This window comes from Babylonia areolata, chromosome 25 (genome assembly GCF_041734735.1).
Source record: "Babylonia areolata isolate BAREFJ2019XMU chromosome 25, ASM4173473v1, whole genome shotgun sequence".
Classification (NCBI taxonomy): Eukaryota; Metazoa; Mollusca; class Gastropoda; order Neogastropoda; family Buccinidae; genus Babylonia; species Babylonia areolata.
The window spans coordinates 5,676,523-5,696,852 of record NC_134900.1 but is presented as its reverse complement, the minus strand read 5'-3'; the positions used below and the strand labels follow the sequence as shown (position 1 = coordinate 5,696,852).

The 20,330-nt window shown below is 43.7% G+C and overlaps 1 protein-coding gene across 1 annotated transcript in view; it reads left to right on the top strand.

Annotated features, from left to right (window-relative positions):
• Nucleotides 1-442: 442 nt before the first annotated feature.
• The window catches only part of LOC143300009 (orphan steroid hormone receptor 2-like), a 30,472-nt gene continuing 10,584 nt past the window's right edge, over nt 443-20,330 (top strand). The window contains exons 1-6 of the mRNA XM_076613564.1: nt 443-686; nt 10,208-10,357; nt 13,331-13,460; nt 16,189-16,368; nt 17,790-17,923; nt 19,692-20,123. Coding sequence (XP_076469679.1) covers nt 519-686; nt 10,208-10,357; nt 13,331-13,460; nt 16,189-16,368; nt 17,790-17,923; nt 19,692-20,123 — 1,194 coding nt within the window. The 5' untranslated portion in view covers nt 443-518. The remainder of the gene's footprint in view (nt 687-10,207; nt 10,358-13,330; nt 13,461-16,188; nt 16,369-17,789; nt 17,924-19,691; nt 20,124-20,330) is intronic.

The window sequence follows — 20,330 nt, the reverse complement described above, 5'->3', positions numbered from 1 at the left end:
ACACAACTGAGTGGTGTGTATGTGACTGCGCTTTGCAGTGGCTGTATGTACACAACTGAGTGGTGTGTATGTGACTGCGCTTTGCAGTGGCTGTATGTACACAACTGAGTGGTGTGTTTGTGACTGCGCTTTGCAGTGGCTGTATGTACACAACTGAGTGGTGTGTATGTGACTGCGCTTTGCAGTGGCTGTATGTACACTACTGAGTGGTGTGTTTCATGTGATTGCACTTTGCTGAGCATGTATTCACAGCCGAGCGGTTTGTATTTGATAGCGCTTTGGAGTGCATGTATATGTACACAACTGAGTGGTGTGTATAAAGTGATAGCATTTAGCAGTGCATTGTGTGCTCGGCTGAGTGGTATGTATTTATGACTACACTTTGCAGTGGACGTACCAGCCCTGACTGCACAGTGTGAGGGACGTGCTTGCCTGGCTGCATGGCGTCAGAAAAGAGCAGCAAGAAAACCACCTCCCCACGCAGTGGCCAGCCACCACAGCAGCAGCAGGTGGTGGTGATGGAGACCACCACCTCCGGCGTTGGCGGGGAGCAGATGATTCACGTCATCAACCCCACCCTTGCCGGGCCCAGCGGCTCCACCCCTCAAGGGGCCGTCACACTGCCCATTGCCCTGGCCCCGGGAGGTCTGACCATACCCGTGTCCTTCACCGCCTCACAAAGCTCTGTAAGTTAGCACTGTTTCAGTTTTCAGTTTCTCAAGGAGGCGGCATTGTTTGGACGAATCCATATATGCTACACCACATCTGCAAGGCAGATGCCTGACCAGCGGCATAACACAACGCACAAGTCCAGCCTTGAGTGCATGCATAATTTGTGTACATAACAGATTGGATTTCATCTACATGATTTTGCCAGAGGACAACACTTCTGTTGTCGTGGGCTCTTTTTCAGTGTGCCAAGTGGATGCTGCACACGGGACCTCAGTTTATCGTCTCATCCGTTTAGTTTGATTTTGCAGGCAAACCTGGGAGAAAGGGTTAGAATGGGAATCAAACCCAGACCCTCACAAACACTGTATTGGCAGACAAGCATCTTAACCATCCTCCCACCTTCCTGCACTGTGTTTTACTTAGTTTGTGTTGATGCAAAGTGTTTGAATCACTGTGTGGTACATGTGACTCTCTCCAAAACTGGACAAACAAGTTGTCAGATAAAACCCACAATTTGGTACTTGGAACAGTTACAGTTCCTCATTTTCTGCACAAGCATACTGCCAGTTACGCAGTTTTCAACAGGTATCATTTCTAGTGTTCTGTGTGTTTGTCCATCTCACAGAGTTCATGTTCCTTATCACTAAACTCTTTTTCAACGTAATTAGGTTTTATTGCCTGTTTAGCAAGTACTAGTTAGTATTAAAACAACAACAAAAAACATCCCGTAAGCTTCGCATGCAACCCCATTTGTCTTACTCTTATCACAGAAAATGAACTGAGGGTCCTGGCATTTGCGTGTGAACTTGCAACTGCCTGATGAATTTATGTCTGGTGACCCCCACAGTACTTAGCTGGGATTTGCTAACTAGTAACTGTATTCTGACACTCACTGTTGAAACTATCTTTTTTGTGTGTGTGCGTATGCTTTATAAACATTGTTCTTGTTCTTTATTTTTATCCAGACAATTTAGCTCCGTGTGGTTTCTGAGTTATGTGTAAACAGAGAATCAAAGCTTTGTGTGTGTGTGCGCGTGCGTGCATGTGTGTGTGTGTGTGTGTGAAATACAATTCAGGGACTTGTTAAAATTGGCAATTGTACCTGAAAATGTGACTGATTCATTTTTGCATCACTTGTCCTGGACACAGTGCCATCCAACATGAGCTATTGCCTGATGTTTAGTTATTCAAGACCCAAACCGGAATCTGACAGTACCAGTGCTGTCTGCCCACTTCATTATATTTACACCACAGTGGTATCAGTCAAATTAAGGTATCTTCCATATCCGTGTTTTTCTCAGGTTGACAGGACACAGAATGAGCTACTTCCTCTGGTGAGTACTTGTGCAGTGGTCTTTCTTCTCACCCAGAGAAAATAAAGGAAAAGTTTAGTGCTGTTTCTGGCAGAAGATGTTCTGAATTCCCTGCGGACAGGCAGAGTTAAGATACCTCTCTGAACACAGCATGGCTGGAACGTTGCAGTCTGATTTCTTCCGCAGCAGAAAATGCTGAATTTGCATCACATGTTTTCCCCTTTGATCCTGACTAATGAAACATTTTTTCTCCACTTTGATTAAAGAGTGATTAAAGATTATCCCACTTTGATCCCGACTAACCAAACATCTTCCTCACTCTGATCACAAGGGATTGAATATGATCTCACTTTGATCCCGACTAACCAAACATCTTCCTCACTCTGATCACAAGGGATTGAATATGATCCCACTTTGATCCCGACTAACCAAACATCTTCCTCACTCTGATCACAAGGGATTGAATATGATCCCACTTTGATCCCGACTAACCAAACATCTTCCTCACTCTGATCACAAGGGATTGAATATGATCCCACTTTGATCCCGACTAACCAAACATCTTCCTCACTCTGATCACGAGGGATTGAATATGATCCCACTTTGATCCCGACTAACCAAACATCCTCCTCACTCTGATCACGAGGGATTGAATATGATCCCACTTTGATCCCGACTAACCAAACATCTTCCTCACTCTGATCACGAGGGATTGAATATGATCCCACTTTGATCCCGACTAACCAAACATCTTCCTCACTCTGATCACGAGGGATTGAATATGATCCCACTTTGATCCCGACTAACCAAACATCTTCCTCACTCTGATCATGAGGGATTGAATATGATCCCACTTTGATCCCGACTAAACATTTTCTCATTTTGATCCTGAGGGATTGAACGTTGTCTCACTTTGATCCTGACTAGCTAAACAGTTTCCGGCTCTGAATCGTGAAGGAGTGAACACTATCCCAGTTTGATCCTGAGGGTTTAACCCTTTTGCTGCCAGGAAAATAAGATTTAAGTGAAATCTATTTGCCAGGGGTTTTTTTTTTAACAAAAAACGGGTATAAATTTTCAAAAAATTCTGTGCTCTTTCTTATTGGAGAAAGACCCATAAAAGTATATATCTTCTGAAAGGTAAATGAATTAAGAATACAAAACACATGCTGTTTTCCCATTTTGTATGTTTTTAGTGACATGCTGTTGTTTTGAAATCAGTGTTTTGTTTTTTGTCACATTTTCAACTTGTTCATTACAAACATTAGTCAGTAATTGCACTAACAATCTGAGAATGGATATTTGCAAAATCATACTAAACATCCACAGTAAATTTAAAATTTTTTTTTTTTTAAAGAGATAGATACACAATGCATTGTGACTTCTCCAAGTGATAATATGGATGTGAGGCCCGCCCCCTCAGTCTCCACCCCCTCCTCTTCAGCCCTCTCACACGGTCACTTTATCCAGTTCTCATTAGACCACGTTGGCTGAGTGCCAAGAACATTGCTCACTCTGTGTCCTGCTAATAATTTGGTCACTTTCTGTCATCTGCTACATCTGTACAGCCAGCATCACTCATGATAGTCGTATCTTGGCCACTCTCTTGATTGCTCCCTTTATTTTCTATCAAATCGTCCTGTAAATGTTTATCACTGTCTTCTCCTTTCAATTTATGCTTCAATTCTTTCTGAGCATCAGCTAAGGAAAGCAATCTTGGTTGATTTAGTTTGCCACATTGCATGTCTTGAGCATGGCGTCAGTCCGACATTTTGTTGAGCGAGCGAGGAGAGGAGCCAGGCAAACACTGGGACAGTAACCCAACCAAAATGTTCAAATATATGACTGCCTCATGACGTAGATGGTGTTTCTAGCTATGAATAGAATCTAAAAAGATTCCCCAGGTTAAAGCTACTAGTCTAGTACCACTATTTTTGTCAACGAACTGAATGCAAACCAGGGAAAAGTGAGAATATTTTGATGATGAGTTATCTTGTCATTGTGGCAGCGAAGGATACATGCTTGCGATGACAAGTTATCTAGTCATATAGGCAGCCTAGGGGTTAAGATCATCTCACTATGATCCTAACCAGTTAAACATAATCCCATTTTCATCCTGACCAATTAACTCTTTTGCTGCCATAGGCGAGTAGGTCTGAAGGGGCCACAGGCAACTTAAGTTGACATCATGTGTCATGGGTCATGTCAAAAAGACCGTTGATCACACTGTGACAAAGCTTGACAGCAGCAGCCAGTTTCCTGGGAGATAGAACAATAACTAACCTTTGCCCCTTGACCTAGTTTGAAGTGAACAAGTCCATTGTGTTGTTTTGACATGAAACTGATTGTGTGACTGAGCAGGGAGTCAGAAATATTTGGTGCTGGAGAGTGTCTTTCGCACAGACACTTGGTATAATCCTGATTAATTTAAGCATTTCCCAGCTTTGATCCTCAGGGATAAAACATTATCCCATGTTGATTCTGACTAACCACATATTTTACCACTTTAAATGTTAATCATCCCACTTTGATTCTTACTCGCTAAACATTTTCCGGCTTTATCACACTTTGATTGTGAGGGATTAACATTATCACACTTTGATCCTCACCATTTCAGTGTTGATCCTGACAAAAGCCCTCTCTGTGTAAACAGTGCAGCTGGCCTTGGCCTGGACAATTGGCATAGAAGAAGTAGGATTTGTCTTGAGTGGCAAGAGTGGGGGGAATGGAGTTCAGATGTGACATTGTGGACTTTCTTAGACATTTATATGGATAGTCTTGGTGTTTAATGGTCTGTTTAAAAAAAAAAAATAAATAAAATTTTTAAAAAAGACACAAAGTAAGAGTGATTACCAGTTCTCATTTTCCTTAACTGTCCCATTTTCCTTGTTTTTCTTACTTCCTCTTCACCTCATACTTTTTTCTCTTTTTTTTCTCATGAAGTGCTGTCCGATTTGGATACAAATTAATTGTCAGCAATTTGTTTTCCTGGTCACTTTTACACACCTGTATTTCGATAACTTTATTAATTGCAATAATCTGATCAACACATGTGTGCAATCAAAATGCGACCCATACGCTCATGTGTTGGGTAACTCAGATAACCATGTCTGATACCTGAGGTGAGAATGTGAACACACACACACACACACAAAGAGAGAGAGAGAGCAAATTTCATCCTGTACTTTCTATATTGTTACCATAGTGATGTATCAATACACTGGTGTTAATGATCGTGCTCTCAATGCACCCACACCCACCCACGCACATTCCTCTTTCATTCACCCCAGTCAGTGCACACCTACATAATCCTTTTTTTTTTTTTTTTTTTTTTTAATCCTTATGATATCTTCTGTGTTCTATTTCTTTCTCCACCCCGTGCCATCCCCACCACACCCCGTCTGCCCACCCCCCAACCTGACCTCACAGGTATTAAACTCATTCCAGTGTTCTGATGAGATGAGGAAAGATGGCATGGAATGGACATGGGCAGGAATTGGAGGAGCGTGTGCGACCTTTAGGGAAGAGGTCATGACATCTGGAGTTGATTATTGCCCGGCTTTGTGGTGGCACACCACAGACAAATCAATATCTGTGGGTGGCGGCGGCGAGAAGAAAGATGTGAAGCTCCCCGGTGTCACTCTCTCTTTACATAGCCTGGTGCTTGTTGCCTTTCAAGGTTCTGCATTGTTCCAATTTTGTTGTGGTGATTTCATTAGACATTTTTTTTTTTTTTTTTTATAGCTTCCCCCCCCCCCCCCCCCCCCCCCCCAAATAAAAGTAACAAGTTTGGATGCACAATTTTCACAATATACTTACTGTTGTAATTCTTTCAGAAGGTAAAACAGATCTATTAGTTTATTCATTTACTTCTTTCTTTTTTCTTTAAATGTATTTACTGATTGGTTTATTTTTGCTAATTTTGTTTACTTGTTATTGATTCATTTTAGATGTTTGCCTGCATGTGGGTGTGCGCAGACGCAAAACATGCATTACAGACTTTGTCAGTAAGCGCACTGAAGTTTAAGATGGCGATAAAGAACAAGGCATAAAAATAGAAACGGCACATACAAAAGCATCCTGTCACAGTGTCAGCGATGGCTGTGGAACTGAAAGAAGTTTTAAAGGTTAAAGTACTGAATTAAATGCCAAAGAAAATAAAGATAAAACACTTGAGATGATCATGCCTCTCTCTCTCTCTCTCACTCTCTCTCTCTAGATATATATATATGTGTATGCAAATATAAACAGGTAATGTTTAGTAGAATCATAAATCTTGCGACTTGTGTTTCTGGAATAATAAAAATGTGGTAGAAGTTGGAAGGTAAATTCACGGCAGCCCCCCCAAAAATGAAAGGATGATGTACTTTTCAGATCTTGTAAAACTGCAAAATAAGAAAATGCTATCTTTGCTCAATTTCAGCATAGTTCAGTTGTAAAACATGCATTGCACAAGAGTTCATGCACATACGCCCAACTGTTAGGTACATGTCGACACACTAGTAACACAAATCTCACACACATAGACACAAACACACACACACACACACACACACACACACACACACACACACAAATGCATGTGTGTGTGGTGCACACATATTCAGTAGACAGAAAAGGTAGCATTGGCTTTGCTGACCTTTTTCTTTAGGATAAAACATCAACAAGAACAGGAGACAAAATTACCTGTCAAATGTCAGCTGCATTCTTTGCTTCCCTTTAGTCTTTTAAGATGCTGTTCTCTTTCCGTATCCCATGCCCCACCCCTAGCTCTTTTCCTGTATTGCTAAACTGATTTCTTGAAACTCGATATTGGTAGCTCTGTCTTAGATATCAGACTAACACTGGTAACAAGCTGCACAGAATAAAAAAAAAAAAAAAAAAATAACTTTAAAAAACAGACTGTTTGTCAGTTTCTAAAAAATAGGATTTTTTAAGAGCAAATTAAAAAAAAAGGAAATAAAATCATGTTCATTTTTTGTAACCGTTAGTATTAGATCTCAAGACACTCCACTGTAGCCCTGGTAGTGGGGATAGCACTTGCCTCCTCTGCTGTTCTGATGGTTTCAGTCAGACACGACTGACTATCATACATACCTCAGATCACAAGCACTTTATAAATCATTTTGCTGGAGTGATGCGTAATCCATCAGCCAATATTTGTGACAAGTCAAGAAAAAATGTTCAGGTAAATAGTTAGGTAATTGTGAATATCTGTTTCAGTATTTGAAATGTATGGCAAAGTTCACCAAGACTAAAGTTAAGATTGTTTGTGTGTTTTTTTTGTAAAGCAGGTCATTCCACCTACATACCTGCATGTCTAAATGAAAAACAGAATGTCAGTCCAAAACTGCTTTGGGTGGGGTGGGGGGAGGTGGGAGTGGGTAGGAAGGTAAAAACTTACAAAGGTCTTTCTTAAACAGTTGAGATTTCGACAGTGCTTGTGAAATACGTATCCAGATCATTGCAAACAATCTTTGTCATTGATTAGGTTAACGGCTGAGGAGAAAAGAAGAAAAATACTGATGAAGAAATGAAGTGCTTCTGAAAGACGAAAGGCACATAATTTGCTGCTTGCCGCTACCTGTTGTCTAGTGTGCAGGGAAATAAGAGGTGGAGAGAAATGAACCCAGAGACTTTCTCTGAAGACTTGTCCAACAGACAAGTCTTGTCATGATTGTCTCTAACCTTTAAAGGGTACAAAAATAACTGAAGCTGATTATAAAAAAAAGAAAAGAAAAAAAAATCAAAAAAAAATCAGTGGGTTCAGTGTTGAGAGATCTGAACTGATCGTTTCATAATGAGTATGGGGAAAGGTGGTGTAAGCACACACACACAGTGTAATCTTACCTTTCTTCCGCCAGTCTTGCTCTGTTCGTCTCGGGCTTTGTATCGAGTGTAGGAACTGAGGCAATAGACAGTGGAAAAAAGGAAACGTGATGTATCTGGAGCGATGTCCAGTTAAGGTTTTATGAGGTTGTTTCAAAAAGATTTGTTATTATTGAAAATGAAAATGTGTTTTGTAGAATTTTTGTGAAGGAAAGATCAGAACGTGATTATATATTTTGAAGGAGAAAAAAAAATCCCAGCTGCTCCAGTTGCTCCAGTATCATTCTTATTGTGATAGCAGACAATGACGTTGAATTTTGTACTTCAGTGTTTGTATGATACTTGCTTGATTTGTGGAAATGTGTGTTTGTGTTGTTTTGTTGGGACTTTGTGTTCAATGAAAGCAGCTGGAGAATGGGGTTGTTGTTTTGAATGGGGTTGTTGTTTTGTTCAATTTGTTGTTCAGGTTGTTATTTTTATTTGTGATTTTTTTAATTTTTATGGGATTTGATTTTCAAAAAGAATTTATCTTCATGGTTGTTTTCTTCATTGTTATCATCATCTTCTCATAGACTTCATTTTCATTGGATTTGATTTTTTTTTCATCTACGTTTTACATTATCATTGTGATCATCTTTATTGTCGTCATCATTATCATCTTTTCAACGTGGTGATGATATGTCAGTGGTAGGGAGGGCAGTGATGTCTAGCGGCACACAGGCAGTGTTGTCTTAGTGTTGTTATTTTTATCTTCATCGTTTTCATCTTTATTTATTATATATTATTGTCATCACCATCTTCTTAACGTCCTGAAGCTGTGCCTCTGTCTTAGAGAGGGCAGTCAGTGATGTGTAACAGCACACAGGGTGGTGGTGTTTTACTTTTTAATCTTTCATCATTGTTTTATCTTTTATTGGCATCATCCTCCTCATCATTATCATCTCAACTCGGTGATAACTAACTGTGAGTGTGACAGGCATGGAGGGCAGGCAGTGACGTGTAACAACACACGGTTGGTCGTGTTTTACTTTTTGATCTTCATCATTATTTTTGTCTGTATTATCATCCCCCTTCTCCTCCTCATCGTCTCAGTCAGGTGAGGACTGGCAGGCAGGGAGTGACTTGCAGTGATGTCAAACAGCACACAGGTGGTGGCGTTGTACTGTTCTTCTACTTCTTCTTCTTCTGCGTTCGTGGGTTCAACTCCCACGTTCACTCGTATGCACACGAGTGGGCTTTTACGTGTATGCCATGTAGGCAGCCATACTCCGTTTTCTGGGGTGTGCATGCTGGGTATGTTCTTGTTTCCATAACCCACCGATCACTGACATGGATTACAGGATCTTAACGTGCGTGTTTGATCTTCTGCTTGCGTATACACATGAAGGGGGTTCAGGCACTAGCAGGTCTGCACATATGTGGACCTGGGAGATCGTAAAAATCTCCACCCTTCACCCACCAGGCGCCATCACCGTGATTCGAACCCGGGACCCTCAGATTGACAGTCCAACGCTTTAACCACTCGGCTATTGCGCCCGTTTTACTTTTTGATCTTCATCATTATTTTTGTCTGTATTATCATCCCCCTTCTCCTCCTCATCGTCTCAGTCAGGTGAGGACTGGCAGGCAGGGAGTGACTTGCGGCGGTGATGTCAGACGGCACACAGGTGGTGGCATTGTACTGTTTGATCTTCATCATTCTTTTGATCTTTATTGGCATCATCCCCATCATCATCGTCTCAGTGCGGTGATGACCGTGACTGTGACAGACAGGGAGTGACTGGCGGTGATGTCAAACGGCACACAGGTGATGGCATTTTACTGTTTGATCTTCATCATTGTTTTTTTTTGTTTACAATACAGACAAGCCGCATGCAGCAAAATAAGGCCAAATGAATACGCTTAATAGCCAAAAAAAGCTTAAGACGAGACAGAGCATAAACCTGACAAGATGGCGTGGAGAGCCTTGGCCAAAGGAATGATTCAGCGCTTATAGCTTTTAGAGGCGTTTGATTGGCTGAGAGCGGACCGGGGCAAGACTGCTCGTCTTTTCACTGTTAGCCGCGCGAAATTTGGCCAAGCAGAGCAAACCGATAGGCCTAGTTTGCATCAGTTTGACATGGTAAGTATATGTAACACCAAACATGGAGTATAATACAAACTCCTCCTTTTTGTTTTTTTTCTTTATGGTCATCCTGATTTCTCGTCATCTTGTTAAAAGTGGTGATACGATGATGACAGTTGCAGGGAGGGTAAGGGATGATGTCAAACAGCACACAGGTGATGGGGTTGTCTTGCTGTTTGATCTCCATCGTGTTTTTTTTATGTATCTTTATCGTCATCATGATTTCTCATCATCTTTCTTTAAAGTGTTGATGTGGTGACTGTTGCAGGGAGGGCAGGCGATGATGTCAAACGGCACGCAGGTGGTGGTGTCGGCGGTCAGCCCCGCTGACCTGGCCTCCAAGCTGAAGGACGCCACACAGGTGGTGCAGGTGCCCACGGGGGCTCTCTCCTCCATCGACTGGGCCTCCAAGCTCAAGGTTAGCTGTGAACAGATTTCAGTGTTCAAAGTTTCACGGAGGCGTCAGAGCATGAGGACAGATGTGGATACTTATATAGCACCTGTCCTTGGTCGGAGAACAAGCTCTAAGCGCTTTACAAACATAGGGTCATTTGCACAAAAGACTGCCTACCTGGATAGAGCCGACTGGTGGCTGCCATTGGGCGTTCATTATTCGTTTCCTGTGTCATTCAGTCAGATTTCAGGCACACGCACACATACACACTCAGACAGATGCAACATTCTACGTATATGATCATTTTGTTTTACTTACCCCGCCGTATAAAAGGCCATACTCCGTTTTCAGGGGTTTGCAATGCTGGATATGTTCTTGTTTCCAAAACCCACTGAACGCTGACATGGATTACAGGATCTGTAACATGCGTCTTTGATGGTCTGTGTGCGTGGCTTTCACATAAACCCATCATTCTGATCAGGCCTTGGGAGCCTGTCCTAGGTTTGTGTAGAATATTAACATGAAAATGAAATGAAATAAGCAGACAAAATAAACAAGTCAGTAAATACTTTGAAATATAGTGAAGAGAAAGTTATGTTGAAGGCAAATGATTGAAATGGGAGTGGGGGGGGGGGGGGGGGGGTGGGGGGGATGAAAATGGATCACGTTCAGTGAACCCATGACCCATGTGCACTAGGAAGAGAATGTCCATGGGCCTGCATCCCATTTTTACTAATTGGTTGCCTGTTGGTCTTGACCACTTTTGTTGTCGTTATTTATTTATTTTTTTTTATTATCTCTTTTTAATTTGAGCTGTTTCTGTTGTAATGGGTGTGTGTGTGTGTGTATGTTTGAGTGGTTAGTCTTGCGTATGACTGCGTGTGGATGAGCAATGGTCTGCACTCCGAGTCCAAATTGACCCAGAGAAATGTGCTGCACAAACCCTATTCATTGTCATCTGTCACAGCACAGTCTGTGTGTATGACCAGTGTGTGTTCTGTGTGATGGTGCAGGAACTGCAGTCTGTGTGTGTGTATGACCAGTGTGTGTGCTGTGTAATGGTGCAGGAACTGCAGTCTGTGTGTGTGTATGACCAGTGTGTGTGCTGTGTGATGGTGCAGGAACTGCAGTGTGTGTGTGTATGACCAGTGTGTGTGTGCTGTGTGACGGTGCAGGAACTGCAGTCTGTGTGTATGACCAGTGTGTGTGCTGTGTAATGGTGCAGGAACTGCAGTGTGTGTGTATGACCAGTGTGTGTGCTGTGTGATGGTGCAGGAACTGCAGTCTGTGTGTGACCAGTGTGTGTCACAGTGTGCTGTGTGATGGTGCAGGAATTGCAGTGTGTGTATATATAACCAGTGTGTGTGCTGTGTGATGGTGCAGGAACTGCAGTGTGTGCTGTGTGTATGACCAGTGTGTGTGCTGTGTGATGGTGCAGGAACTGCAGTGTGTGTGTGTATGACCAGTGTGTGTGCTGTGTGATGGTGCAGGAACTGCAGTCTGTGTGTGTGTATGACCAGTGTGTGTGCTGTGTGATGGTGCAGGAACTGCAGTGTGTGTATGACCAGTGTGTGTGCTGTGTGATGGTGCAGGAGCTGCAGTGTGTGTGTGTGTATGACCAGTGTGTGTGCTGTGTGATGGTGCAGGAACTGCAGTGTGTGTGTATGACCAGTGTGTGTGCTGTGTGATGGTGCAGGAGCTGCAGTGTGTGTATGACCAGTGTGTGTTCTGTGTGATGGTGCAGGAGTCTGTGTGTATGACCAGTGTGTGTGCTGTGTGATGGTGCAGGAGTCTGTGTGTATGACCAGTGTGTGTGCTGTGTGATGGTGCAGGAACTGCAGTGTGTGTATGACCAGTGTGTGTGCTGTGTAATGGTGCAGGAGCTGCAGTGTGTGCTGTGTGTATGAACAGTGTGTGTGCTGTGTGATGGTGCAGGAACTGCAGTGTGTGTGTGTATGACCAGTGTGTGTGCTGTGTGATGGTGCAGGAACTGCAGTGTGTGTATGACCAGTGTGTGTGCTGTGTGATGGTGCAGGAACTGCAGTGTGTGTATGACCAGTGTGTGTGCTGTGTGATGGTGCAGGAACTGCAGTGTGTGTATGACCAGTGTGTGTGCTGTGTGATGGTGCAGGAACTGCAGTGTGTGTGTATGACCAGTGTGTGTGCTGTGTGATGGTGCAGGAACTGCAGTGTGTGTGTATGACCAGTGTGTGTGCTGTGTGATGGTGCAGGAACTGCAGTGTGTGTGTGTATGACCAGTGTGTGTTCTGTGTGATGGTGCAGGAACTGCAGTGTGTGTGTATGACCAGTGTGTGTGCTGTGTGATGGTGCAGGAACTGCAGTGTGTGTGTATGACCAGTGTGTGTGCTGTGTGATGGTGCAGGAACTGCAGTGTGTGTGTATGACCAGTGTGTGTTCTGTGTGATGGTGCAGGAACTGCAGTGTGTGTGTATGACCAGTGTGTGTGCTGTGTGATGGTGCAGGAACTGCAGTGTGTGTGTATGACCAGTGTGTGTGCTGTGTGATGGTGCAGGAACTGCAGTGTGTGTATGACCAGTGTGTGTGCTGTGTGATGGTGCAGGAACTGCAGTGTGTGTGTGTATGACCAGTGTGTGTGCTGTGTGATGGTGCAGGAACTGCAGTGTGTGTGTGTATGACCAGTGTGTGTTCTGTGTGATGGTGCAGGAACTGCAGTGTGTGTGTGTATGACCAGTGTGTGTGCTGTGTGATGGTGCAGGAGTCTGTGTGTATGACCAGTGTGTGTTCTGTGTGATGGTGCAGGAACTGCAGTCTGTGTGTGTGTATGACCAGTGTGTGTGCTGTGTGATGGTGCAGGAACTGCAGTCTGTGTGTGTGTATGACCAGTGTGTGTGCTGTGTGATGGTGCAGGAACTGCAGTGTATGTGTGTATGACCAGTGTGTCTGTGCTGTGTGATGGTGCAGGAACTGCAGTCTGTGTGTGTGTATGACCAGTGTGTGTGCTGTGTGATGGTGCAGGAACTGCAGCATGCCCAGCGGCTGGAGCGACTGCGAGAGGAGCAGCGGGCGGTGCAGGACAAGGTGACGCAGAAACAGCAGTTTGACAACAAGTACGAGCCCTGCGTCGTCTGTGGGGATCGGGCCTCAGGTGAGCAACGAATGATAAGAGTGATAATGATAACCGTACATTTACAGTATATAGTGCTGTTAAACCTCTCAAAGCACTTTACAGTAACACGCCAGTCAGATGCAAAGCACACAAGAACACACACACACACTTATGCATGCCCACACAGACATACACACACAGGCACACACGTGCGCGCTTGCATGCACACACTCACAGACACTGACGCATGCGTGCACGCACACACACACACATACAATAACATCTCATGTTATAATCTGAATATTTATTTACATGTTAGAGCTGTCTACAATTTGTTTCAAAGGAAAATGTTTCAGTTAATTTGCTCAGTTTATAACCTTTTAGACAGGTTTGACAGGCATTTCTTTGGAAGACAGCTTCCTGGATTGCAAAGACTAGATATAAAACTACATTGTATTACTTTTTGTCAACAGATTTGTCACTTAGAAATTTGGATTGCTCTCTGTCAGCACAGTGTTCAGTGTTACCTTAGTGCATCACCACTCTCTGTCAGCACAGTGTTCAGTGTTACCTTAGTGCATCACCACTCTGTCAGCACAGTGTGTTACCTTAGTGCATCACCACTCTGTCAGCACAGTGTTACCCTAGTGCATCACCACTCTGTCAGCACAGTGTTACCCTAGTGCATCACCACTCTCTGTCAGCACAGTGTTACCCTAGTGCATCACCACTCTGTCGGCACAGTGTGTTACCTTAGTGCATCACCACTCTGTCAGCACAGTGTGTTACCTTAGTGCATTACCACTCTCTGTCAGCACAGTGTGTTACCTTAGTGCATCACCACTCTCTGTCAGCACAGTGTGTTACCTTAGTGCATCACCACTCTCTGTCAGCACAGTGTGTTACCTTAGTGCATCACCACTCTCTGTCAGCAGTGTGTTACCTTAGTGCATCACCACTCTCTGTCGGCACAGTGTGTTACCTTAGTGCATCACCACTCTCTGTCAGCACAGTGTGTTACCCTAGTGCATCACCACTCTCTGTCGCCACATGTGTTACCCTAGTGCATCACCACTCTCTGTCAGCAGTGTGTTACCTTAGTGCATCACCACTCTCTGTCAGCACAGTGTGTTACCTTAGTGCATCACCACTCTCTGTCAGCACAGTGTGTTACCTTAGTGCATCACCACTCTGTCAGCACAGTGTGTTACCTTAGTGCATCACCACTCTCTGTCAGCACAGTGTGTTACCTTAGTGCATCACCTCTCTCTGTCGGCACAGTGTGTTACCTTAGTGCATCACCTCTCTCTGTCAGCACAGTGTGTTACCTTTGTGCATCACCACTCTCTGTCAGCACAGTGTGTTACCTTAGTGCATCACCTCTCTCTGTCAGCACAGTGTGTTACCTTTGTGCATCACCACTCTCTGTCAGCACAGTGTGTTACCTTTGTGCATCACCACTCTCTGTCAGCACAGTGTGTTACTTTAGTGCATCACCTCTCTCTGTCGGCACAGTGTGTTACCCTAGTGCATCACCTCTCTCTGTCGGCACAGTGTGTTACCTTAGTGCATCACCACTCTCTGTCAGCACAGTGTGTTACCCTAGTGCATCACCTCTCTCTGTCAGCACAGTGTGTTACCTTAGTGCATCACCACTCTCTGTCGGCACAGTGTGTTACCTTAGTGCATCACCTCTCTCTGTCAGCACAGTGTGTTACCTTAGTGCATCACCACTCTCTGTCAGCACAGTGTGTTACCTTAGTACATCACCACTCTGTCAGCACAGTGTGTTACCTTAGTGCATCACCACTCTGTCAGCACAGTGTGTTACCTTAGTGCATCACCACTCTCTGTCGGCACAGTGTGTTACCTTAGGGCATCACCACTCTCTGTCGGCACGGTGTGTTACTTTAGTGTATCACCACCACTTTCTTTTCTGTCTCCAAGTATGTGTGTTTTACTATCAAAGTGGATTTTTCTTCATAATTCAGCCAAGAGCAAGTGTTGGTGGCTGCCGTCAAAAGTGGGCGCTGGTCAGGGATGCAAAGGGGAGGTAACCTACTTTGGGAGGTTATCGGCCATAGCTGCAAAGGGGAGGTAGCCTACTTTGGGAGGTTATCGGCCGTAGCTACTTTCATTTTCTTCACATAGGCGGGTAGTAGTTTGCACAGGACAGGAATCAGACCCCTACCGGAGTCTGCACTAGTGGGTCAAGGTTAAACATGTGTAGTTAAAGTGTTATATTGCTGTGGGTCTTTTTTTTATTTATACATGTGTTATTTGTATTTGTATTTCTTTTTATCACAACAGATTTCTCTGTGTGGAATTCGGGCTGCTCTCCCCAGGGAGAGCGCGTCGCTACACTACAGCGCCACCCATTTTTTTGTATTTTTTCCTGCGTGCAGTTTTATTTGTTTTTCCTATCGATGTGGATTTTTCTACAGAATTTTGCCAGGAACAACCCTTTTGTTGCAGTGAGTTCTTTTACGTGCGCTAAGTGCATGCTGCACATGGGACCTCGGTTTATCGTGTTGCACAGAGAAACTTTATTGTTTTATCGTCCTCTCCGAAAGACTAACATCCAGACTTCCACACAAGGTGTCGTGGAGGGAAGAGCAAAAATCCTGGTCTTGATATGGGACTCCAACCCGTGGACACTTGCTTCCTAGCAGGGTGCTTTACCACTGGGCCACCACTCCATGTTGCGTGCCATCCTGTTGAAATAAGCTGTGTTCACTCGTCCAGTTTTGTTGAACGACTGTTTCAGGTCGGCACTATGGGGCCATCAGCTGTGAGGGCTGCAAGGGGTTCTTTAAGCGCAGCATCCGCAAGCAGCTTGGCTACGCCTGTCGGGGCACACGGGACTGCCCCGTCACCAAGCTGCATCGGAACCGCTGTCAGTACTGTCGTCTTCAGAAGTGTCTGGCCGTGGGCATGCGGTCTGAATGTGAGTACATCAGCAGACATTTTACCTCCTTGTATATGTATGATATCTGCCCCACCTCCCACCCCCTACCCCTCACTTCAAAAGAATGTACTGTTCTTTGAAAAGCACCAACCATCCTAGTTAATTCAGTTACCTGTCATGAACAAGACATACATGATTTATCTTTCAGTTACACTTCAGTATTGCAGTTGGAATGAACTACCTCTTTCTCTTCGTCAGGTCTTTGTACTCAGCTCTTTCAAGTCTGGCCTTAAAACCCACCTCTTCCCAAAATAGCCTCCTTTCCCTGCCTCTTCCTTGTCTTCAGTTTCTCCAGTTTTAGAGTTATGCATGTGTGTGAATGACTGGTGCGAAAGCACTTTGATTTGTCGCTGCATAAGATTCAGCGCTGTATAAATATTATTATTATTATTATTATTGTTATCTCTAAAGCTCAGTTGGACCATGATATTGAGTACATTTCTCTTATCATCTTCATACTCCCCCGTATTGTGATATTCTTTGTTATCTAACATATGTCATGTCTAATGTTATATTTACAGCATCACCAGCTGCTCATCACTGTCATCATATTCATGTGAATTTTGCCAAAAATTTGTGAACAAGTGGACCATTCCTGTACACATATTGTGTGATAACGAATTCTTGATATGCAAGTTATACGGCATATCAGCGTTTAAATCTTATGACTGATAGTTATACCTGTGCTTCAAACTATGCTGTACCACTCAGCACTTGACTATGGAACATGTTTAGTACATACCTGTTGGTGCTGATATTTTGAATGTACCGTATCTGTTTATATTTATTCATTAATCCATCCAGTTACGAATTAGTGATATGTTTAGATTTGAAGGGTAAACAGCTGATTCATCCACACTAAACCTGATCTCAGTTTTTTTGTTTGTTTTTTTAAATTGTTGCGTATTGCACTCTGTTTCAAGCCTTGCCCAAACAAACAGAACTGAGGCTTCTTCTTCTTCTTCTTCTGCGTTCGTGGGCTGCAACTCCCACGTTCACTCGTATGCACACGAGTGGGCTTTTACGTGTATGACCGTTTTTACCCCGCCATGTAGGCAGCCTTACTCCGTTTTCGGGGGTGAACAGAACTGAGGCGATCAAGACCAGTTGTCAATACATGAGTCAGCCCTGCTTTTCTTTCCAACCTGGTCTTGGATGGGGCATAAGACTGGTGTGATGGCATTTGCAGCAAAAAAAAAAAAAGAAGAAGTCGAAAAAGAAGAAAGAAATATGAGGGACAGTGACAGTGGAAGAGGTCAGAAGAAAAAAAAAAAAGTCAAGAAAACATGAGGGATCATTTTATTGTGGACGAGTCAAAGAAAAAGATTTTCTGTCGATGATTTTTGTTCCATGCAGAAATGTATTGTTTCTGTGCTACTGGACACCAGCTCTGCTTTCAGCTGTCCAGCAGGAGCGGAGACCTCAGGACCACAAAGAGAAACCACCAGCCACCGTGGCCACCTCCACACAGAGGATCTACATCCGCAAAGACTTTAACAGTCCTTCTGCGGCTATACCCACGTTTAGTCCGAAGGTGAGTCCCATGTTTCTTGTATTGTATCGTGTTTTTTGTTGTTGTTGTTGTTGTCACAACATACTTCTCTGTTTTTTGGGTTTTTTTTGTTGTTGTCACAACATACTTCTCTGGTTTTTTTGGTTTTTTTGTTGTTCTCACAACAGATTTCTCTGTTGTCACATGCACAACATCTTTCTTTGTTTTTTGTTGTTGTCACAACATCTTTCTTTGTTTTTTGTTGTTGTCACAGTGTATTTCTCTGTTTTTTGTTGTTATCACAACATATTTCTCTGTTGTTGTTTTTTTTGTTGTTGTCACAACATATTTCTCTGTTTTTTTGTTGTTGTTGTCACAACATATTTCTCTGTTTTTTTGTTGTTGTTGTCACAAGATATATCTCTGTTTTTTGTTGTTGTCACAAGATATTTCTCTGTTGTTGTTTTTTTTTTTTGTTGTCACATGCACAACATCTTTCTCTGTTTTTTGTTGTTGTCACAAGATATTTCTCTGGGTTTTTTTTTTGTTGTTGTCACAACATATTTCTCTGTTTTGTTGTTGTTGTCACAAGATATATCTCTGTTTTTTGTTGTTGTCTCAACCTATTTCTTTGGAATCAACTTCCTCAGCCTCTCCGTCGCTCATTTTAGCTGCAATCTTTCAAATCCAGTCTCAAGACCCACCTTTTCCCCTCCTGATTAATTCTCAACAGCTCATCCCTTTCCAGTATGAACTAAAATGACTGTTAGTGACTGAGTGAGTTTCGATAGTTTCAGAATTTGTTGGTAACATTTTTGATTGTGCACTATTTAGGATTGTGTGCTATGACTTGTGTGTGTGCATGCGCGTGTGCTTGTGTTGATTGTTGGGGAGTGGGGGTGGGGTGAATAATTTTTAATGATGTTCCGTACCTTGTGTTCAGTTTTTCCTTTTTGATAATTACATACATGTGTTATATTTGTAAACGCCTAGGGCTTACTTTCAAGATTAGGTGTAAATGCTGGTAATGATAATGATGAATGTGTGAAATTTGGGCTGCAGTACACTACTGGGATAGCTTGTTACCACAGGCCAGCGCCACCCATTTATTTATTTATTTATTTTATTTTTTTATGTTTTGGTCTGTAGGTGTATTTCTTTTACTATCAAAGTTGACATTTGCTGGCTACAGAATTTAGCCAGGGGCACCCCTTGTTTAGCTATGGGTTATTTTGGATTCACTAAGTACATGCTGAACATGGGACTTCATTCTTCATGACTTACAAAGTTACTTCCCTTTACCAGTCTTCCATTCCACTAGCTGTATTCTGACCAAGTTTTTGTCCCACTGGCTGTTTTCTTACCAAGTTTTTGTCCCACTGGCTGTATTCTAATCAAGTTTTATGTCCCACTATCTGTATTCTAATCAAGTTTTTGTCCCACTGGCTGTATTCTAATCAAGTTTTTGTCCCACTGGCTGTTTTCTTACCAAGTTTTAGTCCCACTGGATGTATTCTAACCAAGTTTTAGTCCCACTGGATGTATTCTAACCAAGTTTTTGTCCCACTGGCTGTTTTCTCACCAAGTTTTTGTCCCACTAGCTGTATTCAAACCAAGTTTTTGTCCCACTAGCTGTATTCAAACCAAGTTTTTGTCCCACCACCTGTACTCAGACCAAGTTTTTGTCCCACAAGCTGATTTTTTTTAATGTTTTTGTCCCACTGGCTGTTTTCTAATCTGATTATTCTGGGCCCACTAGCTGTATTCTAACCCAAGTTTTTTCTCTCTGTGTCGCCGCTGCACCTGACAGAGTGAGCCTGGGGAGGAGGTCAAGTACGGGAGCCTGTTGGCCAACCTGCAGGAGCGGGTGATCCAGACGGACCAGGGAATGGTTGTGCTCAGCTCCCAGATGTCCCCGGGCACCTCCAGCAACACGGACCTGTCCACCCTGGCCTCTGTGGTCACCACGCTGGCCACCATGGGCAAGGAAGGGGAGGACAACTCCACTGCCGTCGCCGCCGCACAGCAGGTGGCCAACGACGTGGCCATGGCCCAGGTGGAGGCCGCCGCCACCACCCCCACCCACAGCCACACCCCCACCCTCACCGGCACCGGCACCAGCGTGGCTGCTGTGGCGGCGGCGGCAGCAGCAGAGCACCTGGTGCTCCCCTCCTCCTCCTCCTCTTCCTCGGAGGCTGCGGCGGACGCGGTTGTGGCCAAAGCCTTTGAGAACCTGGCCAAGGTCTGTCAGGAAGGCTCCATGCAGCCGGTGTGTGCTCACGGCCAGGCAAGCAGTAATGAGTGTTGGGGGGGGTCGGGGGGGGTGGCATTTGGTTTGGGTTGGGATGGACGGGGTTGGTGGTGTTGCTTAGATGAGTGGGGAATTCTTCTTCTTCTGAGGTGGGTGGTGGTGGTGCATAGATCTATGGAATTCTTCTGAGAAGGGGTT